At 57.6% G+C, this 25,410-nt stretch overlaps 3 protein-coding genes across 6 annotated transcripts in view; 1 reads left to right on the top strand and 2 right to left on the bottom strand.

Moving 5' to 3' along the window:
• LIMS2 (LIM zinc finger domain containing 2) overlaps window positions 1-22,749 on the top strand; it is a 33,297-nt gene extending 10,548 nt beyond the window's left edge. The window contains exons 1-10 of one of the 3 annotated variants that reach the window (XM_004608123.2): window positions 1,675-1,932; window positions 6,993-7,152; window positions 9,994-10,060; window positions 10,275-10,395; window positions 18,778-18,927; window positions 19,502-19,652; window positions 20,379-20,471; window positions 21,028-21,076; window positions 21,181-21,256; window positions 21,842-22,749. In XM_004608123.2, the coding sequence (XP_004608180.2) occupies window positions 1,847-1,932; window positions 6,993-7,152; window positions 9,994-10,060; window positions 10,275-10,395; window positions 18,778-18,927; window positions 19,502-19,652; window positions 20,379-20,471; window positions 21,028-21,076; window positions 21,181-21,256; window positions 21,842-21,989 (1,101 nt within the window). In that variant the 5' untranslated portion in view covers window positions 1,675-1,846 and the 3' untranslated portion in view covers window positions 21,990-22,749. Of the gene's footprint in view, window positions 1-1,674; window positions 1,933-6,992; window positions 7,153-9,589; window positions 10,396-18,777; window positions 18,928-19,501; window positions 19,653-20,378; window positions 20,472-21,027; window positions 21,077-21,180; window positions 21,257-21,841 lie in introns of those variants that run through there. The other 2 variants (XM_055120910.1, XM_055120909.1) reach the window with 2 other exon arrangements.
• Window positions 10,253-16,098, bottom strand: GPR17 (G protein-coupled receptor 17). Of its 2 annotated transcripts, none has more exons than XM_055120912.1 (2): window positions 15,627-16,098; window positions 10,253-13,687 (listed from the first exon to the last, which is right to left on the bottom strand). In XM_055120912.1, exon 2 carries the CDS (start codon window positions 13,649-13,651, stop codon window positions 12,632-12,634), a length of 1,020 nt encoding a protein of 339 aa, XP_054976887.1. In that variant the 5' UTR covers window positions 13,652-13,687; window positions 15,627-16,098; the 3' UTR covers window positions 10,253-12,631. The 2 variants fall into 2 exon arrangements, with proteins under 2 accessions (XP_054976887.1, XP_054976886.1); XM_055120911.1 differs by having other exon boundaries at window positions 10,253-13,720; window positions 15,627-16,091.
• An 854-nt stretch (window positions 22,750-23,603) lies between the features above and the next one.
• MYO7B (myosin VIIB) overlaps window positions 23,604-25,410 on the bottom strand; it is a 69,228-nt gene continuing 67,421 nt past the window's right edge. The window contains exons 43-47 of the mRNA XM_055121242.1: window positions 25,056-25,241; window positions 24,684-24,800; window positions 24,350-24,433; window positions 24,123-24,242; window positions 23,604-23,849 (exon numbers count right to left, since the gene is read on the bottom strand). Coding sequence (XP_054977217.1) covers window positions 23,748-23,849; window positions 24,123-24,242; window positions 24,350-24,433; window positions 24,684-24,800; window positions 25,056-25,241 — 609 coding nt within the window. The 3' untranslated portion in view covers window positions 23,604-23,747. The remainder of the gene's footprint in view (window positions 23,850-24,122; window positions 24,243-24,349; window positions 24,434-24,683; window positions 24,801-25,055; window positions 25,242-25,410) is intronic.

Genomic DNA, 25,410 nt, shown 5'->3' with positions numbered 1-25,410 from the left:
TCGGATTCCCTTTTACAGTGACCAATTTTTTGATTGATGAATGTTTCATAATTTTGAACTTCATTTATTAATAAGGATTGTGAGGGGCCAGAAAGTACAGTGGCCAGAAAGCACGAGCCTTGCCCATATCCCATTTGAGTTCAATCCCTGGAACTGCTTATGGTCTTTCAGGCACTGCCAACAGTGATCCCTGAACATAGGACCATAGTAATCCCTGGTTTTAGGATGTGGTGCAAAGGCCAAAATACCATGATGATGATGATGATGGTGATGATGATGATGATGGTGGTGATGGTGATTTGTGACACTGTGTCTCTGGGGAAAAATCGCTGTGTCCTAGTGTCCAGGCTTTCCCCATGGGAAGCAGAGTTTGGGATGATGAAATAGAGTAAGGTGAGGCCTGAGGACATTGACTTAGAAGTTGCTATAAGGTCTTTTCTGGGGTTGGTGAGATAGTGAGCAGGGAATTTGCCTTACACTCAGTCAGCCATAGTTCAATCCCTAGCTCCTCATATGGTCCTCCACAGGCTGCCAGGATTAAGGCTTGAGTACAGCCATGTATGACCTCCCCCTTAAAAAATGAAAAAGGAAGTCTTTTCTACATCAACTTTTTCAAACATTCCAGTATCTGTGTCTGAAGCAAGGAATGGTACCTTTACTGTGAGCTCCTCCAGACTTGGCCTTTCTATGCCCTTTAGTCCTTGGAACCAGCTTCGAAAAACATATTTACAGAATTAATCAGTGTTTGGTATCTTGGAATAGCATCGCATTTATAAATTATACCGCATGCAATGCAACTAACTACTTTTGGGGTCTGCCCCCCAGGATGGCTAAATGAGTGCTTCTTCATGTTCGGTTTTGCGGGCCAAGGATGTGTAGGGTCCTGGTATCTGTGTGCAGACCAGTCGCTCCACGCCACCAGAGTAGGAGGGCCAGCATCCTGCTCAAGGGAATGGCTCCCATCTTTTTCTCTTGGGAAACACAGGAAGATACTGCTCATCTTCAATCAGGGATTGAAGCTTTGTCAGGAAAATGGATCAATGTTAAAGATTTTGTGCATTCTCTGGATCTTCATTTTATTGCTGACAGTGATGCCTGCTTAGCCAGCAGAAGTCACTGTTCAGATGCCGACCTTGCTGGACCCCAGCAACTCGGGCCATCTCTTTCGGGTCAAACACATGTAAAGTGGGAGCGGCTGCGGCTCTCCTACTGACAAACCGGGGGAACATCAGTGCTCTCCTTTTTGACGGCAAGGATTTCTTTTGGGTGCTCTTTGTTGGTCAGGTGCAGGGCATTAAAACTACCCATTCTGGATCTTCTGAAGTGCTCTGGGGAGCTCCAGGCTCTGAAGAAAGGAGTCAAGACAGAATGTGGCATGGGTGGCGCTCGCTCCCCAGCTTCTTGACAGGTTCCTAGATCCTGCAGCACTCCTAGCATGCCCAGGGTGCTTGCGGCTTCCTCCCAAGCTCCTGTCCACCCGGAGGTGGGGGGCGGTGGGGGGGGCGCCGGGGTTGGGGGTGGACCTGGCAAGCATCCTGTCCTGTCATCACCATGGTCCTCGCCTCTGCCATTTGGGACCTTCCCCGTGAGTCCCCTTCCCAGGCTCGACCCACTCCTGGCCCGCTTCGGCTTTCACTGCCCCCGCGGGCGAACAATATCCTTCTCTATTCGGCGCTGACTCGGCTGCCCTTGGCAGATCGCAGTGTGTAACGTGAGCTCCCGTCCCGCGGGGTGCGCCCCGCGCCCCCGCCGCTGCAGCTCCCCAAGCCCGGGACGTAGGGGACGGGCGAGGGGGCTCCGACGACGGACCCCCGCGCGGCGCGACCACCCCGACGAGGCCCTGGCCATGACGGCCCGGCTGGGCGCGCTGGCCGCGTCTGGGCTGTACAGGCGGCGCCAGCACCGGCAGAGCCCTCCTCCCTCCGCGCCCGGGTAGGTGGCCGGGGCCGGGCGGGGTCGGCGCCGGACAATGGCCGGAAAGCTGCAGCGCTGGGCCTTTCCTCGGACACCCGGCCTGGCCCTTCCGACGACGGCGAGGGGTGTGGGGACAGCGCGTGGGTGGGCGGCGAGGGGGAAGGAGTTTGACGGCTCCTGGGAGGCGTGTTCCTGGGGAGGGGGCTGAGAGGGGGCGGCAGCTGGACAGGGCTCTCCCCGGAGCCCCCCCCCCTCCCGTCCCTGCTTGCAGATGGGCCATCTTTTATTGCTTTTGGAGGAGCATCTCTTATTGCTCTATGGAGGAGCCAGTTGGGGCATCCAAGAGCATGGCCTTAAACATTCCTCACCCCGGGTGCTGAAAGGAGATAAAGGACCAAACGCGATGGCCTCGCAGTGTCTGTGTTGCAAACCGTAATGCCCCAAAATGAAGAGAGAGTATAGGGGAGATTGTCTGCCATGGAGGCAGGGGGAGGGTTGGAAAGGGGATGAGGGGATAATCTTGGGGACATTGGAGTTGGAGAATGTGTACTGGTGGAGGGATGGGTGTTCGATCCTTGTAGGACTGAAACTCAAACATGAAAGTTTTGTAACTGTATCTCACAGTGATCCAAAAAAAAAAAAATCCTGGTTAAATTCTTTTAGACACAGCTAAGTGAGATTGGTGGGATTCAGGACAGGCCTCAAGGCATCTCTGAAAGTGAATAAAAATGAGGTGGAGGAGGTGTAAGGGGAGGACTTGGATGATGGGTATCCCCATCAAGCCTCGGGGATAGGGGAAAGGCCTCCAAGACCAGAGAGTTTGAGGCTCCCCGGGGCCTCTCTGGAGGAAATAGTTAATAGATGTTGGGGAGAAAACAAGCTTGGAGTTCTGGGGCATCATCGTGACAAGTGGGGGTCTTGGAGAAGGAGGTTGGGGATAAATCAGGGGAGAGAATACTGAGCTTAGAGAAGGGGATGGGCACCCTAGAGTAAAGGAAGCAGAGAGCTGGTTACTGCACCACCAGTGAGGTCTCTAGTACTGTGTGGTCAGGCAGGCCTCCAGGGACAGCAGGTTCAAGCCGAAAGCCTTCTGAGAGGTCAGGGGGAAGGGACAGAGCCAGGTGGGGAGTGGGGAGCTGGGACAATGGAGCTGTGCCCAGGAGGTAGCAGACTCCCCTCAGGGACATGCATGATGCTATGGGTCTGACAAGCCCATTGCTGGGGTGGGGACCCTGAGGCTTTGCAGGCCAAGTAACTCCCCTGATTGTGGCCGGACTAGAATGGAAACCCCCCCCCCCTTTTTTTAGCACCCAGAGGATTCAGAATCCCATGCAGTGAGCCACAGTTGAGGAAAGTGGGTAATCCAGGACTGATGGGCCCTGCTGGGGAGGGAATCCACGGAAGGAGGCAACTCTAGACCGCAGCCAAGGAGCAAGAAGGACACAGGGGCTTGCTAATGACAGTCAGCGCCGAGGGCCGTCTCCCACAGAGTACCTGGGCTGCTGGACTCCACTTTCTTGCCACATTCTTAGATCTGGAAACAAGCTGTGTTAACTGTCGTGACTGAGAATGATCGATAGAGGACGGGGGGCATTGGGGGGGAGAAGTTAGGGAAGGGGAACTGGTCTCTAGATGGCTGTGTTCTCCCCCAGTTCTGCGATTTGACTTCCAGGAGGCCGGGCATATTCTTGGAAGTGTGTGTGTGTGTGTGTGTGTGTGTGTGTGTGTGTGTGTGTGGTGTATGTGTAAGAGAGAGAGTATGTGTGTGTATGTATGTCAAGTATGTGTAAGAGAGAGAGAGAGAAATAAAGGAGAGAGTGTGTGTGTGTGTGTGGGTGGTGTATGTGTAAGAAAGAGAGTATGCGTGTGTATGTATGTCAAGTATGTGTAAGAGAGAGAGAGAGAAAGAAAGGAGAGAGAGAGTGTGTGTGTGTGTGGTGTATGTGTAAGAGAGAGAGTATGTGTGTGTATGTCAAGTATGTGTAATAGAGAGAGAGAGAGAAAGAAAGGAGAGAGAGAGAGAGAGAGAGAGAGAGAGAGAGAGAGAGAGAGAGAGAGAGAGTGTGTGTGTGTATGTGTGCGCATGCACGCGCGAGCGTGCTCACACAAGTGCTCTGTCCAGCTGGGGTGAGGCAGGATTAACTCCTTGGGGAATTACTGGGAAGACTTTGTGCTCCCTGTGCTCAGCCGGAATGTGCGATGCAGAATGTGGAATGTTTGTGGCTCCCGCCCTTTGCCCTCTTGCAGTTCTGAGCCTTTCCTTGGACTGGGCTTGAGTGAAGGGACTCTGAAAGGCTCAGAACGGCAAGAAACAACAACTCCTTTATCCCACACTTAGCTGCTTGTGCAACATGTTGTGAGCCAAGTTCTTCAGTTCAGCTTTGCCAGGTGGCTTCCATTCCTCTGGCACACCTCTGTAGAGATGAGGACTGAACATCTAGAGAAGCTGGCGCTCTTTCTGGGGTCCCCCAGCTGCTGTCTGTGGGTTGTGTGAGCTGGAATGTGTGGAAGGGACCTATTGGACTCTGCTCTCTCACTGCCTCTTTTACAGGACACATTGTCTCCACGATGGATCTAGTTGTTGGGCACAGTTATTTGCCTGTCTGTCTGTCTATGCTTCTGTCTTTCTCCAGAGAGAAGATCTAGGTGGGAGTGCTTTTGGTATTTCCAAGCAGGGTGGCATGGACCACCAGCCATAGGAAACTGGAGAGTTTCCTGCCCTAAGCTAGGATAGACAGGCAGTACTGGAGGATGGTGATACCCCAAACTCTGCCCACTTGTGGCCAGGACTCAGGTGAAGTATGGAGATAGATGCTAAAATCTTGACCTGAGAGGACTAAGAACCTGGCAGGGAACTCTTCATAAACCCAAAAATAAAAGGAGAGGAGAGAAGAGGTGGGGAGGGGAAGGAAGGGGAGAGAAGGGGAGGAGAGGAGACGAGGACTCCTTTCCTTCTCCAGAAAAACAGAGGGGGAGAAGGGAGGGACTCATAGGGTTCCAGCAGGAAACAGGTCCCAGCCCACTGGGGTGATGGAGCAGAGCTGATTGGAGGAGGGCGGGAGCTGATGGAGATTGCGGAATGACAGCAGAGTGGCAGGTGCCGCAGGGAGGCCACCCAAGAGCTGGGCTTTGGCAGAAGGTGCTACTGTCCAGACACAGCTGGCCTGTGAGTTCCTGAGGGGCCCAGACCTGCGAGGACAAAGGGAAGACGGGCTTGCTTTGTGCTCAGTTGGCTGCGTGCGCAAGATGAGGCCAGGGAGCTGGATTCGAATCCTCACTTCGGCTTCATTTTCTGGTCCTCTGGACCTCCAGTCACAGGACTTGACTTCCTCTTGACTGCTGGCTGTACCAAGACCCAGAAGGTGCTGTTCTCCTTCAAGTGTGGAGCCGCCCTCCCCCAGGGGCGTGTGCCCTGGAGGAAAAGGCCTCCAGGTTCACAGTGTTCTTAGGCAGGAAACCCTGGCCACGCTGACGACGTCCCAGCCAGTTCCCTGGGGCCGCCCTGCCCAGTCCACCTCCTGGAGACCAGCCACCGGGTCTCAGGAAACTGTGGCGCTGGACACAGCTTCCCTTTCATCCTGGCCTTTGCCCCGCTCCCTCTTCCTGGGCCCTGCAGCCTGAGACACAGAGGACTGGGCTTTGGTCCCACCACAAGGCCAAAGCAGAAAGAATCCTGCCTGCCTGGCGTGACTTCGTGTGTGTGTGTGTGTGTGTGTGTGTGTGTGTGTGTGTGTGTGTGTGTGTGGCAGGTGTTTGGGGGTTGCCTGCCTCTTCCCAGCTCCCAGCCCATGTCCACATGGCAGCAGCTGTCCCAATATAGACCCAGTGCCCGCAGGCCTGAGGAGGCAGCACCTCCTCCCAGCTCTGCAACCACACCCAGCTCTCCTCCAAGTGTCACATGCTCAGAACTTCCCGTGGTGCTATGACAGAGAGGGAGGGATGGAACTCAGTTCCCCAGAGCCTGCAGCTGAGACATCTCCAAGTGGTCAGCAGAGCCATGCCCCTCTGCCAGCAAACGTTGCCAACCGATGTGTCTCGCCACCTTGAACCTGACCAGCCTTCTCATCCAGTCATCCTAAGGCCACCACCAGTTCACTGTAGTTGACACCTGGGATTAAAAGCCTGTTTGGCTCTCCTTGTGGTGGCAAAGGCCCTGGGCACCAGGCACATGGCACAGCCCACTGAACCCCACAAGCGGTCTCTAGGCTTTGCCACAGGTACCCTGGGCGGACGCAGTATAGACATTGTGCCGGATAGTTCCGGGTCACAACAGTTGCTCCTCAGGGTTGAGGAGATGAAGCGATTTTCTGCCCACCATGTTCCCATCCCAAAGCTCAGACTCACACCTGATGTGTTGGCTGGGGAGGGGCAGAGGATTTGAAATAATTTATGGTCCCGAGGAAAGAACCATTACAGTCTGGCCAAATTGGGCTCCAACCTTGACTCCTTTATGGGCCCTATGAACTTGGACCAGGGAGTGAGTGGTGGGAGGGCGCTGATTTCTAATCTCAGCTTTGCCTGTGTCTACTGCAGTTTTCCAGCAGTTCGTGCATGCTCGCCAAGCTGTGACAGGTCATCTGTGCCATGGAGACTGTTTTGGTCCTGTAGGATTGTCACCTGGGAAGGCATTCAGCAACCTCTGGCAGGCACTAGCACTTAGCACATTCACACCATGGGGGGGAAAGTGGGGGGAGCGGTGGCAGACAGGCAGTGGCAGACAGCTTGGCCTGAGTGATTACAGTGTGGACATAGTCACCAGGAAGAAGATAGCAGGTTTTCTTAAAAAGGCATTTGAGGAGCCGGAGCTATAATACAGCAGGTAGGACATTTGCCTTGCACGTGGCTGACCCGGGTTCGATTCCCCAGCATCTTATATGTTCCCGTGAGCACCGCCAGGAGTGATTCCTGAGTTCAGAGCCAGGAGTAACCCCAAGCATTGCTGGGTGTGACCCGAAATTTAAAAATTTAAAAAAAAAAAACAGAAAGAAAAGCATTTGAATGCATAGGGAGGCAGCCCCGTCTACCCCTCCCCCGTTGCCCTTTCCAGTGCTAACCTTCCTGTTGCTTTTCCCTCCCAGCAACATGTCCAATGCCTTGGCCAATGCCGAGTGCCAGCGCTGCCAGGCCCACTTCACCCCTGCTGAGCGCATCGTCAACAGCAATGGAGAACTTTACCACGAGCACTGCTTCGTGTGTGCCCAGTGCTTCCGGCCATTCCCTGAGGGTCTCTTCTATGAGGTAAGCTGTTCCCAGGACCCTTCACAGCTGCCTTCTGGACCAGGGAGGCTCATAAGCGGCCTTCTCAGGGCCAGTGCCCTATGGGACAGTCAGGCCAGACCTTGAGCTGAGCCGCTCTCTTGCTCACACAGAACCTTGCTAGCTACGTGTTGATCCCTCCCTCACCTCCGAGAACAGACTAAGGCTCTCCTGTGGCCATGGGGGCTGAGGAAAGTCCTGTTTATGCAACTTCCACTAGTCAGACTCTGGGAGGCTTTTGGTGCAAAACCCCTAAGCCATGCTACTCACCTTCTCAGGGCATCAGATAGTAACAGAATGAAAACACGTTGTATTCTCTGGTCTAAGCAGACTCGAGGAGCCTGGAGATGCGTAATGTCTCAACAGATCTGAAGTTGATGAGGAAGCCTTGCATGTGCAGAGAGGGCACCCAGCAAAGGACACAGCCAATGCAAAGGGCACAGTCAATGCAAAGGCCCTGTGGTGGGAGCATGCAGGGTATATGAGAAGCCTTGGGAAGCAGTTGTGCTAGAAGGAGAAAAGGAGAGGCAGTAGCAGGAAACGGGATTTTGTTTGGGCCTTAATATTTCACTCCAGAAAATTCACAGCAGGGTGTACAACAGTCACAATCTCTTTCCAAAATTTGGATAGAACAGTCCTGTTACTGTGCTCAGAAGTGAGCGGACCCAGGGCCAGAGCTAGAAAACCAGGAGGAATCGGAAGCGGATTGTTGCAACAATCCTGAAGAAAGTCAAGGGACTTAGACTGCCCCCTGTGACTCGTAAGAGCAATTTGTTAAATTTTCCATAGTCTCATCAACTATCTGTTAACCAGGGTCGTTATTCAAAGCTAAGTGAAGGGGTGCAGCATTAGTACACTGGACAGAGCATTTACCTTGTATGCAGCCGACCAACCTTCAGGTCCCTGGACTCCAGATAGTATCCAAGTCTTGCCTAGAGTGACCCCCTAGGCACAGAGCCACATAGCAAGCTGGGTGTGGCCCAAAGAACTAAATAACAACCAGGGGTTTGGTTCAGTGGTAGAACACATAACACACATGTGTGAGGCCTTGGGTTCTGTCCCAAATACCACACAGAAAATTGTTTGTAATGATATAAACTTGGAATAGATACAACTTTATTTAAAACCAAGGTAATAGATACTCAAAACTTACCACCCCCCCTAATTATTTTATTGCATTTTACTATATCTATGCTTCTGACATCTGCTGCTACTTGTCACTATTGTACCTTAGTGGTGGGAATATTATACATGAGTATTATATTATATTATACAGAAATATCATACGGGCCCTTCTCTTCTCAACCCACACTGACCCGTGGGCCACAGTATCATTTACACCATAGTAACTGTCCCGCAGTACAGACCAGCCCACCCAGAGTCCGTTGTTCAGTTCTGTCACACACCCCTGGTGTCTGTCGTGGCCAGTGTCCAGAGGCTGGATTTCAAGGACAGAGACGTTTGGATTGGCTGATGGGGGGCTGTGGGATGTCATCTACCGAGTCAGAGTGAAGCAGGTGTCCGTCTGATGGTGCCTCCTGGAAATGCTGGCCATCTATGAGGGCGGTGGGTCAGGGAAGAGATGCATGATTGGAGCTCAGGCACCCCAAGGCTGCATGCAGGAGGTGCTCAGGAAATCCCCATTGCTGAATGGGATCTAAACTCCTGCTACCTCAATCAGCTACTGGGTAGGACACTTACCAGTTGCAAACTCATAAGACTGGACAGTCAAGAAGAGGGAGCCAAGTTTGTTTGGGGGACACACCTAGAGATGCTCAGTGGTTCCACCTGACTGTGCTCAGAGATCAGTCCTGGTAAATCAGAGGCACCTATGTGCTGTTGTTGGCATCAAACCAACCAGAGTCAACCTTATGCAAGGCAAGTGAGTTAACCCCAGTATATTTCTCCATCCCTAAAAGTCACATTTCTTGCAAAGAAAATAAACGTGTTAGAAACAGAGCGATAATACAGCAGGGAGTGCATTTGCCTTGCATGCAGCCGACCCGGGTTCAATTCCTGGCATCCCATAGGGTCCCCCAAGCGCTGCCAGGAGTAATTCCTGAGTGCAGAGCCAGAAGGAACCCCTGAGCATTGCTGGGTGTGACCCAAAAAGAAAATTTTAAAAAGGGGAAAAAATTATGTTAAAGAAAAGTGCAGAGGTCCCACGGTCCAGCTGGCTCCGAGTTCGGTTACCCGCTGGTGTCCACACTGGCTCCCCTGGCGGGAGGAATCAGAATTCCCTCTCAGGGTCACCCCAAACTCTTCCTCTGTGCCCCCCTTCTCTTTCCTCTCCCTGCGTCTTGTATGGCCTCTGGGGGAAACGGCTTTCTCACACGTGGCAAACACAGGAAATTGAGCAGAAGGACACAAACATTCCAAACTTCATCCCGCCCTCCCGGCCCATGCGCCCCTCACCCCACTTCCCAGCCCTCCCCTTGCTCCCAGGACCAGCCAGGCCCATGATCCTTGGCAGCATCTGTGAGAAGTGGCCTTCCAAGTGAGTGCCCAGTTTCCACGAGACCCTCGCCCTTTATGCCTTCCAGCTTCCTCCCGTCCTCGAACCCAGGGCTTGACACTCTCTCCATCTGAATACCCTCTGTCTCAGTTCTGTCCCTCTTACCCTGCAGCTCCTCGAGCCTCCTGCCCCAGGAAATCCTCTCTGGAGGAGGGGTGGGTGCCCCTCCCCCTGCAGCCTTAGCCCTTATACAAAGAGGCGCTATGTCCAGCCTGACCCAGGGCAGGGCCTGATGGGCCCAAGCCCAGCGAGCAGCTCTGTGCAATGACGCTGGTGGGTCACCTTTTCTCTGCTGGTCCTGTTTGCAGTTCGAAGGCCGAAAGTACTGTGAACACGATTTCCAGATGCTGTTTGCTCCATGTTGTGGATCCTGCGGTAAGAGCTGGCGCAGCACAGTCCTCGGGCCTGGGGAGTCGGGGGCAGGGGGCTCCTCCCTCACCCCCACTCTCTGAGCACCAGCTCCAAACCCCTGCAAACATGGCCTGCCCAGCTCTCAGAGGGCTCCTGGGACCTGGCTCAGGAAAGTCCTTCAGAGAGAGGCAGGGCGGCTGGTGCCCCACCCAGGTGAGCAGAGACCTCTCTCTTCCAGGTGAGTTCATCATCGGCCGAGTCATCAAGGCCATGAACAACAACTGGCACCCGGGCTGCTTCCGCTGTGAGCTGTGTGATGCGGAGCTGGCTGACCTGGGCTTCGTGAAGAATGCGGGCAGGTGAGAGGTCGGTCCAGGATAGGAGAACTCAACCCTGTCCCCATCAGCTGGGCTTAGGAGCCTGTGTCTTGTCCATGGCCTTTTGTCTTACCAAAACCTGCTGGTAAGAAATGAAGCTGACAGTGGGTAGGGTGTTTGCCTTGCACACGGCTGACCTGGGTTCAATTCCCAGCATCCCATATGGTCCCCCGAGCACCACCAGGAGTAATTCCTGAGCACATGAACCAGGAGTAACCCCTGAGCATCATCAGGTGTGACCCAAAAACAAAAAAAAAGAAATGAAACTGAATGGGGCCTGAGAGACAGCTAAGGGGTCAGGGATGATGCTCAAGGACCTGAGTTTGATTCCCCAACATAGTATTGGACAGCCAAGCACCACCAGATATGGTCCACCATTGAAGGGTCCAGCCCTGTTGGCCAAATATCACCAGGAATGTTTCAGGCCCCTGAGCACTACTTGGGAGCACCCCTCCTTCCACACAGACACTTGATAAGAATTCACAAGGCTGGAGAGAGAGCATGCAGGCTGATGGCCAGGACTGGAGTTGACAGAAGGCAACCTCGAGGAAGGCAGAGCAGTCTTAGGAGGAGCTTGGAGCCGCATGTGGGGTCGCACAGCAAGCTGGCCATGCCTTGCTGCTGACCCCAGACTTCCACCTCCCTCCTTGTAGTTTGGCTGAAGGGGGCCCCAGTGCATTTGTGAATTCACTGGTCACTTTTCCCCCAGCAGTTCCTTTGCTCTCCGTCTCATTTCCCACATCTGTCCTACACCCATGGTACCTCTTACTGCCTCAGGAGTAGATTCTAGAGGCAGTCCTGTTGCACACCCCTCTTCTTTCTTAGGGAAGGCACCTGGCCACCCACTGGAGCAAGAGCCTGCTGCTTTAGCCACCCCCTTCTCCTTTTCTACACGTCCGACTCAGTCATCCCCAAGGTTCAAAATGCCACTGAGCTCCCTCCCAATGCAGTTCTCTGCAGCGCCAACAGCAGGCACAACTGCCACCTTCTCCCCTGTTCCCCACTCCACAGAGCAGTAGGGATCCCTGCCACCTCCTCCCGGCCAGGCCCAGGGCTCCCTGTGTCTCCCCTCTGGCTTCTCAGCACCTCTCAATTCCATGCCTCTCTTTCTTGCCGCAGTGCCTGATCTCCAGCCACCCAAGATCGTTAGTGTCTTCCATACCACCCAGTAAAGTGAGAGAGCTTCCAGCTTGGTCGACGCCAAGGCTGGTGGTGGTTACTGAGGAGGTACTGAGGTCAGGACACCCGCTGTTGGGACGGAGTTAGCGGGAGACAGGCTCACACACCAGGCCCTTCTCCCTACTCTGTGTCCTTGGATGGTAACAAAACTCCAGTTTTGTGACCATGACCTCTGCAGGGTGCCCGAGCTAGACTCCAGAGGAAGCAGGTCTGCATGGAATCACCTGGAAGAAGCTCCCGGGATTGTCAGGCCAGATCTGCTTGTGGGTTTCCAGCGGGAGGGTGGAGAACCCCACACGGAGCTCATGGGCCACATTCCCTGGAGGTCACCTGCTGACCTGCATGGAATGTACTTGGAGCGCTCAGCAATCAAATGTAGGTTTTGTACCCCTTTAATACACAAGTCTCCTGGCCCAGTCACCGGCAAACGGGACCTCAAAGCCCTTTCTTGCACTTCCTAGGAAATATCCAGCTCTCCCCCTCACCCCCTCTCTTTTTCTGGGGGTTATTTGCCACTGCCTGCCAGGGGAATCTTTCTGTCAAGCCTCACCCCCATGCCTCTCTCCAGTGGGAAAGAGGCTGAGAGCCTAGCAGGAGGCACTTGGGGAAGAAAGACACTCATTGTTGGGGAGGGATCCTTGGACCTCCTCCCCACCCCCATCGCCTTGCTGCAGATGAAGTCACCGAGTATCTGGTTGCTGTAGTGGGGGCGGGGGACAGTGCAGTCTGCAGAGGGGCAGCAGCTAAGCACCAGCTCTCCCTCTGAGGGGTCTGTGCCTCCATGGCCTTCAGCCTTTCACACATGGCCGGTGGTACACAGAAAGCTGCCACGGTGGTAAAACTGCCACGGCTGGAGCTGGATGTGGGAGATGGGTCTCACCCGGGGAGGTGGGGGGACAAGACAGTGACGCCCCGAGCTTCCAGTTTCTTTTCTCATGGTTGGAGGGAAAAGGTCAGGGGATGAGCTGGAGAAGAGGTGGATTTCTCCTTCGTGGGTCTGGGTGGCACCACATCCTGGCGCGGGTGCCCCTCCCTGGTCTCACAGCTCCGACCTGGCGCTCAGCGAGCTCTCGTTGGTTTTGCCTTCAAAGCTGGGGGGCGGGCCTGAGAGCCGTTTCCCGCAGACCAGTTTGCACAGGGCATCTCTGAACTTCTCGGCCACAAAGAAGTACATGACCGGGTCGAGCGCCCCGTTGAGGCTGGTGAGGCAGGAGGTGATGCGATTGCCCAGGGCCAGCACGCGCTGGGCGGCGCACGAGGTGCCGCGGCCGCGGTAGTGCAGCACGTAGACCGAGCGGTTGACATGGTAGGGCACGAAGCACACCAGGAATATGGCCAGCACCATGGCGATCATGCGCACAGCCTTGTTCTTCAGGCGCTTTTCCACCCTCGGGCCCTGCCGCAGGCTTCGGATGATCAGCAGGTAGCAGGTGACCGTGGTGACAAACGGGAAGGTGAAGGCCACGGCCAGGGACACCAGGGCGTGGTGGGAGGCCTTCTCCCGGTACAGCTGCAGGCAGACCACCGTGTGGTTGGTCTGTACGGTCTGTGGGCTCACGAGCAGTGGGGCCATGGCCACGGCCACCACCACCCAGAGGAAGGCACAGGCCAGGTGGGCGTAGAGGGGCCTGCGGAGCTTGAGAGACTTGACGGGGTGCACGATGGCCAGGAAGCGGTCAGCGCTGATGCAGGTGAGAAAGTAGATGCTGGCGTACATGTTGAGGTAGAAGAGGAAGCCGGTGAGCCGGCAGGGGATCTCCCCGAACGGCCAGTGGTTCCCAGAGAAGTGGTAGACGAGGCGCGTGGGCAGGACGAGCACACAGGATAAGTCGGCCACGGCCAGGTGCATCAGGAACACGTTGGCTGGTGTGCCCGACTTGTGGTCGCGGATGAAAAGCCACAAGGCCAGGGCATTGCCAACGAAAGCCAAGATGAAATCCAGGAGGTAGAAGGAGGCAAAGAGGACGTTCTCCAGCGGCGTCTCCTGGCCGCATTGCTCAGCTGTGGCCAGGGAAGTGTTGGCGGTCAGACCTGGGGAGGCCACCTCGAGGCCATTCATGCTTCGGCCGGAGACAGAGCTCGATTGAGGATGCACCTGAAGGGAGTAAGCAGATGGGCCCCAGGGAGCCTGGACCCCATGAGGCGTCACCCTCTGTGGAGCTCCAGAAGCCGCCCTCTGTGGCCTTCTGTGCCAGCCAGCCCCACCCCAGGACACTTTCTTTCCACACTGACACTGCCTTAGAATCACTGAAGGCACCTCCAATATCTATCTTGGGATGGGCTTGTGTCAGAGACTTTCTGGATTTGGGCAAGAAGTGAAAAGCAAACCAGGGCATGGAGCTTGGCGGGGCTGCTTTATCCCTCACGCACACGAGGGCTGGGCTTCAGGCTGGGATCTTGGAAGCCCTCCATCAAACTTAGTGGGGACAGAGTCACAATGGGGAGCAGGGTGCACCCCCTTCTGAGGGTCAGGAGAGATGGGAGGGCATCTCAGTTCCCCCCTTAGGAATTTGCACATATGATAAGTCAGTGGTTTTCAATCTCCTTACAGAGCTTGCAGGGAGTAGGGCTCGGATGTGTGTAATCAAAAGCTACCAAGATAAAAGGTGGGAGATGTTTTTCACTTTGCAGGATGTCGTCCTGAGATTTCCCTCTCTTTAGTCATGGTTGGGGGATGGGAACGGGGGTGGGGGGTTCCTCTTTTTTTCTGTCCTGCTCCCCAAGTACATTAGCTGAATGGGTCTGGGTGGGTTACCTGTTCCCTAGCCTGCAACTCTTCAGCCTCCTTGCTCCCTCAACCATGCAACCCTGAGCCTGCACCTGCCTGCCATAAAGATGTTTCCCAGACTGCAGCACGCCTCCCCACTCTGAGGAACCTTCTTTGCCATCTCTCTTGCTGCCCCCAAAGGTGGGAGTGTGGACAGGAGAGGGTGGGACTGTGACACTAGAGCAGCCTCCATTCTGCCACCCTCTGGGGGACCCTCACCTGCAGCAAAACTTGGGGGGCTTCCCTGGAAGACCCACCTCCCAGCAGTCACACTCTCTGCCAGGGAGGCTGGGCCACAGAAGCACTAGAGGGAGGGAAGCCAGCCCTGAGTATTGGGGGCGGGGGGAGTGAGGCCTGTGTCCTCAGCAACTTCGCCGCATCCTTCTCCTGCTCCACCCTGAGTGCTGGGGTGCAGCCCAGAGCAGACGCCCTGCAGACCTCTCGCAGCTGGTCGGTCCTGACCTCTCATCTCACCTCTAGCCGGCTGGCAGGAAGACTGGCTTAGTTCAGGGGTGCAGTGACAGGCCAGTTAGCACAGCAGCTGCTCGAGAGGAGGAGGATGGAAGGATGGAGGAATAGACCGGTGCGTAGACTGGGCCGTCCACCTTTAGCCCAGGAAGTGGGGCCAGAAGCCCAGCATGCGGGTATGCTGGACTGTCAGGCTGACCAGCCGCCCGGCCTCCGCACCCTGTGTGTGCCTGGGGAAGGCCCAAAGGAGGGCTGGGGACAAGTGACTGAGGTGTTTGTGTGTGTAGAATGACTGAGAAGGGCACCCGCCACTCCAAGCTGCCCCTCCTGACTGCCAGGAGGCAGCGCACGGCTATCCCTCCTCCCAGGGTGGGAAGCCAAGGCCCAGAACCCTCTGACCTACCACAGTCAGTCAGTTAAGTAGGGACATGGCCCTGGCCTCAGAAGGCACATCAGGGCCTTACATCTGTGACTGGGTCTCCAAGCTCCTATGTGACCCGCCAGTCCAAGGGCCACCTCCTCAAGCCATTGGCATCCCTCCGGACCCAGTGCAGAATGAAAAGACAAGGTCCTCGGTGACCAGGCAGGCTCTCCCTCCACGAGGGTGAGCAGGGCCTTCACGGAGACCACCATGCAGGGAGATTCACCCCCTGTGTGTAATTCACCCCCTGCCCTGTGACCCAGATGGGGGCAGCCAACCAGGCACCAGTCACGGGGACACTCCCACCAGGCCTCCTCCCTGAGCCGCTCCTGAGCTGGCCCTTGAGTTCCCCTCCTGGCCACCCAGCCCAGCCCTTACCTCTCCGGGGTCCTGTGGCAGGGGTCGGTGGGTGCTGCGGGCTTCGTGGGGAGGCTGGTGGGAGGCAGCTATTTAAGGCGGGGAGGAAAGACTCCGGCCTCTACAGCCCTGAAAGGCGGCTTCATTCCCAAGGGGTCTTTTTTTTTTTTTTGTGGTGGGCCACTCCTCCTGGGCTGCCTCTGCTGCCACCAGCCTGTGAATATTCCAGTGTCCCCACTCCCGGGGCCCTACCCCCACCACAGCTTGGCCCCCGAGTGTCACAGAGGCCGAGTGTGCGGCTGTCCTCGAAGCTGCGGAGTGGGCGCGAGCTGGGTGGGGGAACTGGCTGGGACTGACACAAGAGGATGTTTCAGGCCCCCCCCCATCGCTTCCTACCAATGGGGGGCCCAGGGAGGGGCCTGCTGCCAGGGCAACCAGCCCAGGCTCCCAAGCCCGCACGCCACCCCAGGAGAGGAGGGTCTTGTGAATGGGATGGAGGGCAGGCTGAGGAGTCTTGGGGGGGAATGAGAGGGGAGTCTTTCAGGACACTCGCTGTAGGGTTCTTGTGTCCTGCCCCGTATAATTAGGCTCCGTTCAGACGTGCGGAATAAATCACGGCCTTTATCTCCCGCGGGACACAGCTGCAAACCGCCTCATAATGGGGCGCTGTCTGGGTCTCTGGGTAAGCAGTTCAGCTCTGGAGACCCGCAGGAGACCCAGCCCCTCGCCTCTGAGGGCTTCTCCTGTGGTCCAGAGACCCGTGCGGAGTTCTGCAACCCCCGGGTCTCTGGCCCCCGAGGCGTCTCCTGAGGTTGGCTTCAGGCTCCGAGGGGGCTGCACCTGAGACTGTGTGCACAAAGCCAGCTTCCCCTGCCTTCCAGAGGGGCATCTCGGGGGCAGGAGACCAAATTCCAGTTCCTGCTTTCCAGAGACTTTTCCTTCCCTTAAGAAGAATGTTGGAGGAAAGTGCACATCGCTGTCTTGAAAAGGACTTAACACCTATGCTATGTAAAATTTTATTTTATTTTCCACAAAATCCTGTGCTGTTGAGATAGTTGTCTATTTTACAGATAAGGAAACTGAGACTCGGTGAGATAACAATCACTCGCCCAAGACAAATCACTAAAATGTGGCAGAGGCACATACCATTCTGTCTGCCTGTGTCTCTAAGCCTTAAGTGTGTGTGTGTGTGTGTGTGTGTGTGTGTGTGTGTGTGTGTGTGTGTGTGTCTGTCTGTCTGTCTGTCTGACTGTCTGTCTGTCTGTCTGCAGTGGGAGGAGCGAGACAGAGGACAGAGGAGCCCATTATTTCTGTGGCCCCTTGAAGCTAGAATTCTTAGTTTTCATGTCCATTCTCTCTGGGGAGAAATCTGCAGGCTATCTTTGCATTGGTGCAAGGGCACATCTATCATTCCCACTGGAATTCCTTCCCAGAAGTCTCCTTAGTTCCATCTCACTTGGGAGCACACGGGGTGGGTGTCTGTGCGGAGCAGGACATAGTCCCTTCCCACCTTCACATGAATGATGGGAAGAACTAGTTCAAGCTGGTTTAAAATCACCTCTGGAGTGATAGCACAGCGGGTAGGGTGTTTGCCTTGCACACGGCCTACCCGGGCTCAATTCCCAGCATCCCATATGGTCCCCTGAGCACTGCCAAGAGTAATTCCTGAGTGCATGAGCCAGGAGTAACCCCTGTGCATCACCTGGTGTGATCTAAAAAGAAAAAGAAAAATCACCCCTGGCTGCTGCCCTGCCCTTGTCATTTATTGGTTGTAAAAGCATTGGCTATTGTGAATTTCTCTAACTTTGAATCAAGTTATTCTGCTTGAATTGAATGTCGTCCTAATGCCAAGGAGGAGTCACCAGAACTGGGGGTGAAGTGCTGTGCCCAAGACAGAGACTCAAGTTGGTAGGGAGGTGTCATGGCCAGGGCTGGCTCTGGGGTGCTGCTAGGAGGATGGCTCTGCCTCAGACCTCATGTGGAAACTGGCACCCCACCCCGCCCCCATGGAGCTGGGACACAGGTGTTCTAGGTGAGGTGGGCTGGACGAAGCTCATGGGGCATCAGTCAGGGATCTGGAATCTGAAAGGGATCACATATTCATCACACATGAAACCCTCGACCAAAGGTCTCACCCGCAGACCACATCAGGCTGAGAAGCAGGAGGCGATGCCCACAGTGCCCCCCCTTTCCCTCTTTCACCATTATTCATTCCTTCAAGTTTCAACACATTCACCCTGGGCTCCTGCTCTGACAGGCACCAGGGATCTAGCAAAATACGGGTGAGAGCCAGCGACACAGCGAGTGGTTCCTGGGCACACACTGGGCACACACCATCACACCTGCTGCCAGAGATAAGAGGCCACAGCCCAAGCCGAGGGCAGAGTGATGCTTGTGGCAGCATTGTGGCCACAGGCATGGGCCCAGAGTCGGCCGCCTAGTATCTAAAATCTGCCCACCCCACACACCTGGTTGGGCAACCCTGATCTGCTTGTGATGGGGCCAGCACTGACTGTCTTTGTACATCTTTGCCTAGAGACCTTGAATCCTAATTCCGTCACCTTGGAGGCTCCAGGAAACAGAAACCGTTTTGATTTCCCTGAGCAGAGACCACAGCTGTTGCCCAAGGCCGCGAGCGGCATCAGAAATCACTTGCGTCTTCACAAAAAGGACTCTGTGGGGACAGTTCCCAGTTCGGGGCCTCTGTCTTACACAGCCCTGCTTGTTCCAGGGGACAGAAAGAGCCTGTGGATGTTCGGGTCCCTCTTTGTCTGGCACACCCCAAAGGAAGGGCTGAGTGGGCCCCTAGGACCTGGTGTCTCTTGGCATCTCTGCTAAGCAAAGCGAAGGCTTTGGGTCACTGTTATTACACGTTTTTATAAAGACTTGTAGACTAAAACTAATTTTGAACAATGCCGTTAAGTATCCATTCCAGCAGAAAGCAGAAAAGGGAAACTTGCTCCTAGCCTTGGCCCTGGGGACAAAGCTGGCCCCCGTCCACATTCTGGTGTGGTCAGTTCTCCTGTGCAGAGAGCCCTCATGACTGTGGCCCGCCTGCCATGGCACTGCTGAGCCGGGCTCACTGCTCTGCCACCTGGGGCCGCAGGAAGGGGTTCAGGGCGCCCCTGCCAAGTGGCTGCCTGCCCCTCACACCTCACCTCGCCTCCCGCAGGCACCTGTGCCGGCCGTGCCACAACCGTGAGAAAGCCAAGGGCCTGGGCAAGTACATCTGCCAGCGCTGCCACCAGGTCATGGACGAGCAGCCCCTCATGTACAAGAGCGACGCCTACCACCCCGACCACTTCAACTGCACCAACTGCGGGTACTCTGGCGGGGTGGGGGGGAGGAGAGGGTCATGTGGAGGTACAGCCCCCAGCCTGGGCTGCACTGCGGCAGGAGAGGATGAGCCAGCAGGCTAGCAGGCAGAGGGGCTGTCTGGAAAGCGGGGGTGCAGGATAGGAAACCAGGGCCAGGAGGCACCTGCACAGGAAACTCCTCTCCCTCCGTGAGGATTTGCATGAGGCCTGGCTGGCCCTGGATGAGGCTGAGGGGGAGGAATGGAAGGTGTGGACCTTCAAAGGGGAGGGAGGAGGGAGGTGAGGGGCTGTGGGACGACCCCTCTGCGCCTGGCTGGGCGCCGGAGCCTGGAGAACAGACCTGCCTCTCAGAGGGCCCCACAGCGCAGCACACAGGCGCCTTCTGCCAGGGCTGTGCGTGCAGGAATCCTGTGCCCGGGGCCTGTCTGGGACACAGGAAGTCCCCCCAGAGAGCTGAGAGATCAAAGGGCCACTGCCCTGGGTGCTGTGTTAGGACACAGCAGGCCTCTCAGCATGGGGCTGCAGGGGCTCAGCTGGGCCCTGCTGCCTGGCCACCCGGGGCTCCTTGATGTCTTCCAGGAAGGAGCTGACCGCCGAGGCCCGGGAGCTGAAGGGCGAGCTCTACTGTCTGCCCTGCCACGACAAGATGGGCGTCCCCATCTGCGGGGCCTGCCGCCGGCCCATTGAGGGCCGTGTGGTCAATGCACTGGGCAAGCAGTGGCACGTGGAGGTGAGCGAGGCCAACCCACACTCTCCCCCCCCCCCCACGACCCCGTGGGTAGGCTCCGCCCCAGAGCGACGCCCCCCCCCCCCCACTCTCACCTACACACAGCCTAGCGGGAACTTTCCTTCTTCCTGGGGGCCACCCCCCCTACTCTGGGGAGCCTGGAGACTGGGCACAGACCCCTGCCCTGCCTTTGGCTGCAGGCCTTCCATGCCCAAAGCATCAGGAAACCTGCGGGGTTGATGGGTCTTGGGTGCCTGGTGGGGCTGGTGGACAGAACTGGCTGCATAACCCCAGATCAGCTGTCTGGACCCTCAGCCCTGCACTGTGGTCCCTGCACACCCACCACAGACCTCAATCTGGAAGGGGGCTCCGCTGCCCTGGGGCCCTGCCTCCGCTGGCCTCTGAGAGATGGCCGTGCAGGCCCTCAACTCCCTCACATGTGAAATCTTCACAAAGTGGGAAGATGCACCAGATCACCTGCACGCGGGGCTCCCCAAACATGAGTCCCGGGGCGCCCACCTCAGCAAACACTCAGCAGAGGGCGAGTCGGAGAGGGTGGGGACATCCGTGACGCCCTGTGTTAGGGGAGGAGCTGGGTCTGTCAATCCCATGGTCCATGGAGGTGTCAGTTCCACCACCCGCCATGAGCCCAGGGACGCCCCCCCCCCCCCACCCCCTTCCTGCCTGTCCCCTGGGTCACTGTTCAAACCTGACACACATTCCTCTCAGCACTTCGTCTGTGCCAAGTGTGAGAAGCCCTTCCTGGGCCACCGGCACTATGAGAAGAAGGGCCTGGCGTACTGCGAGACCCACTACAACCAGGTGAGTGCAGGGCCCGTGGGACGGACTGACAGAGGAGGCTGCGGGTCTGAGGGGTGGTGGGTGCCCACAGCAGGGAGGGCTGCAGGAGGAGGTGAGCCACGGGAGCAGAGGGTGTGGGATCGGCTCCTCTGGCAGATGCACCTGTTCATCACACCTGGCTTCCAGCTCGGGGCCTTCGGACCTGGGTAGGCCTCACCTGACGTGAGTGCCCCATGGCCCAGGTCCTTTGTGGGGCTTGAGAGATAGAGCATGAGACCCGGCTCTAGGACAGGTGCCACCCTTTACCCCTCCCATCTGTCACAGCTCCCCATCTTCGAGAAGCCGGGGACTCCGCCACCCCCTCTCAGTCTTTGAACTGGGAGCCAAGGGCCCTTTCCTCAGCCCCCACCCCAAGGGGCTTCCCAAGGAGGGTTCTGATGCTCATGTGCCTCCCTCAGGCCCGAGGCTGTGTCCTGACAGGCAGGTGTCTAAGGGCGTCCGGCCAGCAGGGAGGGGCTGGGCTGGTGGTGCTGGCCCCTGCTCGGGCGCCCCGTGGACATTTCTTGTCTGTGTACAGCTCTTCGGGGACGTCTGCTACAACTGCAGCCACGTGATCGAGGGGGACGGTAAGGCCCCTCTGTCCCTGTGCCCACCCCCGCCCCCGCTCCAGCTGCAGGCCCAGCTGGCCCGGGGGAGGCCCACTGAGCGCGTCCGCATCTGCTCCTCACAGTGGTGTCGGCCCTCAACAAGGCCTGGTGTGTGAACTGCTTCTCCTGCTCCACCTGCAACAGCAAGCTCACCCTGAAGTGAGTGGGCGCCGGCCCCGCGGGCAGAGCGGGCGGTCCCGGGACCTCCCTCCTCCTGTCCCAGCTGGGCCGGGGAGGGAGGGGAGCTCAGATTTGAGTGGGTTTTTCAGCAGCTTCTCCTCGCATCCTTCCTGGAAGTCCCCCAAGGCCAGGCCTGGGGATACAGAGGGAACAGGGGGTGGCCCCCTTGAAAGCAGGTGGAGGGGTCCCCCAGGCTCAGTTAGAAGAATGACAGGAACCCCTCACACACCCACCACCACGCTGGGCCCCACCAAGGCAAGAGCAGACTCCCGGGCCCAGGGGTCAACCAAGGTCAGCCAGCTGAGCCAGGCAGGAGGCCGAGAGGGGTGCGGGCTCACCGGGCGGGGCGCTGACCGAGTCTGGCTTGCTGAGGACAGTGGGGCGCTGTGGAGGCTTCTGCAGTGTCAGACTCTGGAAGCCTCTGGGAGAGAAGGGCGGCCTAGAGGCCTGGCTCCTGTCCACACGCCCTGGGGCCGGGCCAGAACAGGTCTTCTGCGGGCGGGGGAAGACCTGGCTCAGAGGCAGGGAGCACGGGGCTCTCCTGAAGGCATCCGTGCTCCCCAGGAACAAGTTTGTGGAGTTTGACATGAAGCCCGTCTGTAAGAAGTGTTACGAGAAGTTTCCCCTGGAGCTGAAGAAGCGGCTGAAGAAGCTGTCGGAACTGACCTCCCGCAAGACGCACCCCAAGTCTGTGGGCCTCAACTCGGCCTGAGAGGCCCCCTGCCGCCCGCCTCTCTCTTCCCGCTGCCTGTCTCTGCCTCTGCTGTCTCCGGGGTGCCGACTCCACTCCAGCCCCTGCTCCCAGGACCCCTGCATCTGTCCCCTCTCCCACCTCCACTCCCCTCCCTCCCCTCCTCTTCCCCTTCTCCCCTCCCTGCTGCCCCTCACAGTGCTCCTCCCCTACTTTCCCCAAGGGGCACTGGGCAGAAAGAGAGAGCTGGGACCAGCCCGTGACAGCCTGGACAGGAGCACAGCAGGACCCCCAGTCACTTGGCCCTGGACATGGGCCCCAGCTCCCAGCCCTGCCTCTCCTGACCAGAACCGTCCCTGCAGGGGACCTGGAGGCTCCCGTTTCCCTGAAGGAGCTTGGCCAGCCTCTCCCCAGCACACAGAGCACACGGCTTGTAGGGCAGCCCGGTCGTACGGAGGGAGACCTGGAGGAACGCCCTTGGCACTCTTGGCTACACACGCACTCAAACACAGAGTCCCTGCGCCCAAGCCAGCCACTGCAGCCCACGCGTCAGCAGGAGGAACGAGGGCCCTGAGGATGAAAACTGCCTGGACCTTCCACCCCGTACCTGGGGCCTCTTTCGGCCTCCAGTGCACACCCTGTGGGTGAGGTTGGGGACTAGGTCAGAGCAGGTGGGATGGGGTTGGGGAGGGGTGGCGCCTTGCTCCCCTCCAGACAACACAGGGCCTGGTGTTGGGAGTCGCTCTTGCACAGTGAATGAAGCCTTCCTGATACAAGCACACGGCCTGCCTGGTTTGTGACAGACAGGTGAGGAGCTGGGCCTGGGCCCCAAGCGACGCACTGCCGAGAGGGCACTGAACACAAAGCATGAGAGTGAGAGTGGCCGTTCTGGGGAGGGCCGTTCTGCGAACGGCCATGCTGGGGAGTTCAATGACAAGTTCCGACCCAAACGCTTGGTTTACTGAGGCTGGTCTGGTGGGCCCAGGGCAGGGGCAAGGCCCTTGCAGGGCTGTGTGGCCCCCGACTCCAGCGCTGCTCTCTGTGTGGGTAGAGGCTAGCCTGCAACACGCAGTGGCCCAAACCCACAGCCCGGCCTGTGCCCCCGCTGGCCTCCCATCCTGAGTGACCCAAGTCACGGAGAACTTCTAGACTTATCTTCCTGAGTCCTCGCCTGGTCTCCATCCACGCCTCTGCTGCCCACCCCCCAAACAGGACATGTCCCTCCCTCAGCAGGGGCTCGGGAGCAGGGCTGGGGCAGGAAACCCAGTCCATGTGCTCATGGTGCTCTAGATCTGGGCTGTGGGTCTTAATGCTTCATAGGAAAAAAGAATGTTCGCACAGGGAACTTCCAGGAAAAATCTGGAGTCTGACAAATGGCGGGGGGCGGAAGAGTGGGGTGGGGAAACCGAGTCATTCCCTGAGGATGGAACTGTCCTCCCTTCGGCTGTCCCTGGAGAAGAGCTGATTTCTGCCCTCTTCGGGGCCCCGAGGTCCCACCTGCTCCTCTCATGGACATGCAAGCCTGGAACTCGCCTGGGTATTTATTGAACGTTTCTGAAGGGGGTCCTCTCGGCATCCCCCATGCCCTGGAACCCCTCTCTGGCCTCTGTGGCTGGCAGCAGTGGGGAGGGGTGTCCTAGGATTCCAGGAGATGGGGTGAGGGCCTTCAGGAGAGAGGGGCACAGCAAGCTCCCTGCAGAGGGACGGCCCTGGCTCTCCTTGGGGAGTCTGCGGGGCCCCAGATTGGGAGGGCTGACAGCAAGCAAGGGGGTCCCCGCGCTAGGAACTGGCCAGGGCTGGTGCACGGGATCCTCGCTGCTTGTTCATGGTACTCAGGATCTGCTGCACGTAGGAGGTCAGTAGGTCGTCCATCTTGTAGCCCTGGACAGTAGAAGGGGGGTCAGGCTGTGAGGTGGCGGGGAGGGGGGTGTGGGCTCTGGGCCGGGTGGTACCCAGAGCTCTGAGTCAGAGCCAGTGGGCGATGCAGGAGGAAGGTTCCCGCTGCTGGGCCCCCTTCAGTCACGGGCTACCAGCCTGGCCCAGCCTGGCTCTCAGACTGAACACCTGGCTGGGCCCCTGATGGGGGAAGCCCAGCCCCCTGCCTCTGCCTGGAAGCGCTGCAGATCTGGGCCGGGCAAGGGTCTGGGTGCTCACCAGGGAGGTCTCGCACAGCAGGCGGCTGCTGCGGCCCAGACCGCCCAGCGACATGTGGAAGTAGGTGCTGCCGCTGCTCCAGTTGGCGATCTTAGTGAAGGGGTAGGTGGTGAGCAGGTCCTGCGGGCAGAGGAGAGGGCATGGGGCTCCTGCATATGAGCTGCTGCCCCGGTCCCCAGGAGCCCGGGGCTGTGGGTGTTCAAGGCAGGCCGGACCCCTGCTGCTACCTTGGTCTTCGGGTGGATCAGCAGCACTCCGTGCCGGTTGATGGCGATGAGGATGATGTCCGGGTAGGAGGGCTCGGAGGTTTGCTTGGGAGGGGACAGGGCGGTCACAGGCCAGGCCAGAGGCCAAGTCCCACCTCCCTGAGGTGCACCACACACGGGTACTGGCATGTGTGCATGAATGCATGCATACACACATACACACATGCATTCACGCGGACACTCAGGCACGCATGCTCCTCCTCCCAGACGGTCTGCTCTGTCCTGAACGGTCACTTGAGGGAGAAGCTTGCGCTGTGGGGCCCAAGCGAGGTGGCGGCTGATTGGGAAAGCCTACCTTCACCTCGAAGAAGGCTGACCCGAAGGTGTGCCAACGGCTGATCAGCTTCAGGAAGGCCACTTTGGCCTCTTCTACCGTTTTGTCCTTGTGCTTGTCACAGGCCAGCAGGATGTTCTGAGGGTTGGGGGGAGGACCAGTAAGGGTCTGGGGATGCCAGTCTGCCCAACCAGGTGTCCCCTACAGTGTCTTGGGGGCAACCTGGTGGAGCACAGAGAACTGAGCATGTCCTCTGGCCCTGGGGAGGAGGTGCAGTGGACAGTGGGGAGGGCAGGGTGGTGGGCCCCACCCAGGGCATCAGCCAGCACACAGGCAGGTGGCCGAAGCAGCCATCCAAGGGTCCCTCTCCCGCCCCAGCCCCCAGCCAAGAACCTTCTTCCATTCTTCTGTGGACATGAGGCGGGTGAGGTTTTCCGGCACGAGCTCTCTCAGGATCTTGGGGATACTAGCTAAGTGGGAACGGTCCTTGCCAAATTGGGCCTGGTAGATGAGGCCTGCCAGTTGCAGCACGTCCTCTCGGGAGCACTTGTGAAAGCCGCGCAGGTACTTGGGCAGCTCCTGAGGGGCAGACACACAGGCGCTGGGCTCACCCCCACCGTGAGCTCAAGGGAGCAAGGGCCTGAGCCATCACTTGCCCAGGCTCAAGCAGGAGGTTGGGCCGGCAAAGAGCCATGGCCCTTGGAGGAGGGTTTATAGCAGAAAGGGTGACAATCCCCTCCCCCTATAC

This window comes from Sorex araneus, chromosome X (genome assembly GCF_027595985.1).
Source record: "Sorex araneus isolate mSorAra2 chromosome X, mSorAra2.pri, whole genome shotgun sequence".
NCBI classification, from domain to species: Eukaryota; Metazoa; Chordata; class Mammalia; order Eulipotyphla; family Soricidae; genus Sorex; species Sorex araneus.
The sequence above is the reverse complement of the archived record's forward strand: the minus strand, read 5'-3'. Positions and strand labels throughout refer to the sequence as shown.

Excerpts from the sequence above, each read along its gene's own strand:
- GPR17 (XM_055120912.1), bottom strand. The coding sequence starts at position 13,651 with ATGAATGGCCTCGAGGTGGCCTCCCCAGGTCTGACCGCCAACACTTCC.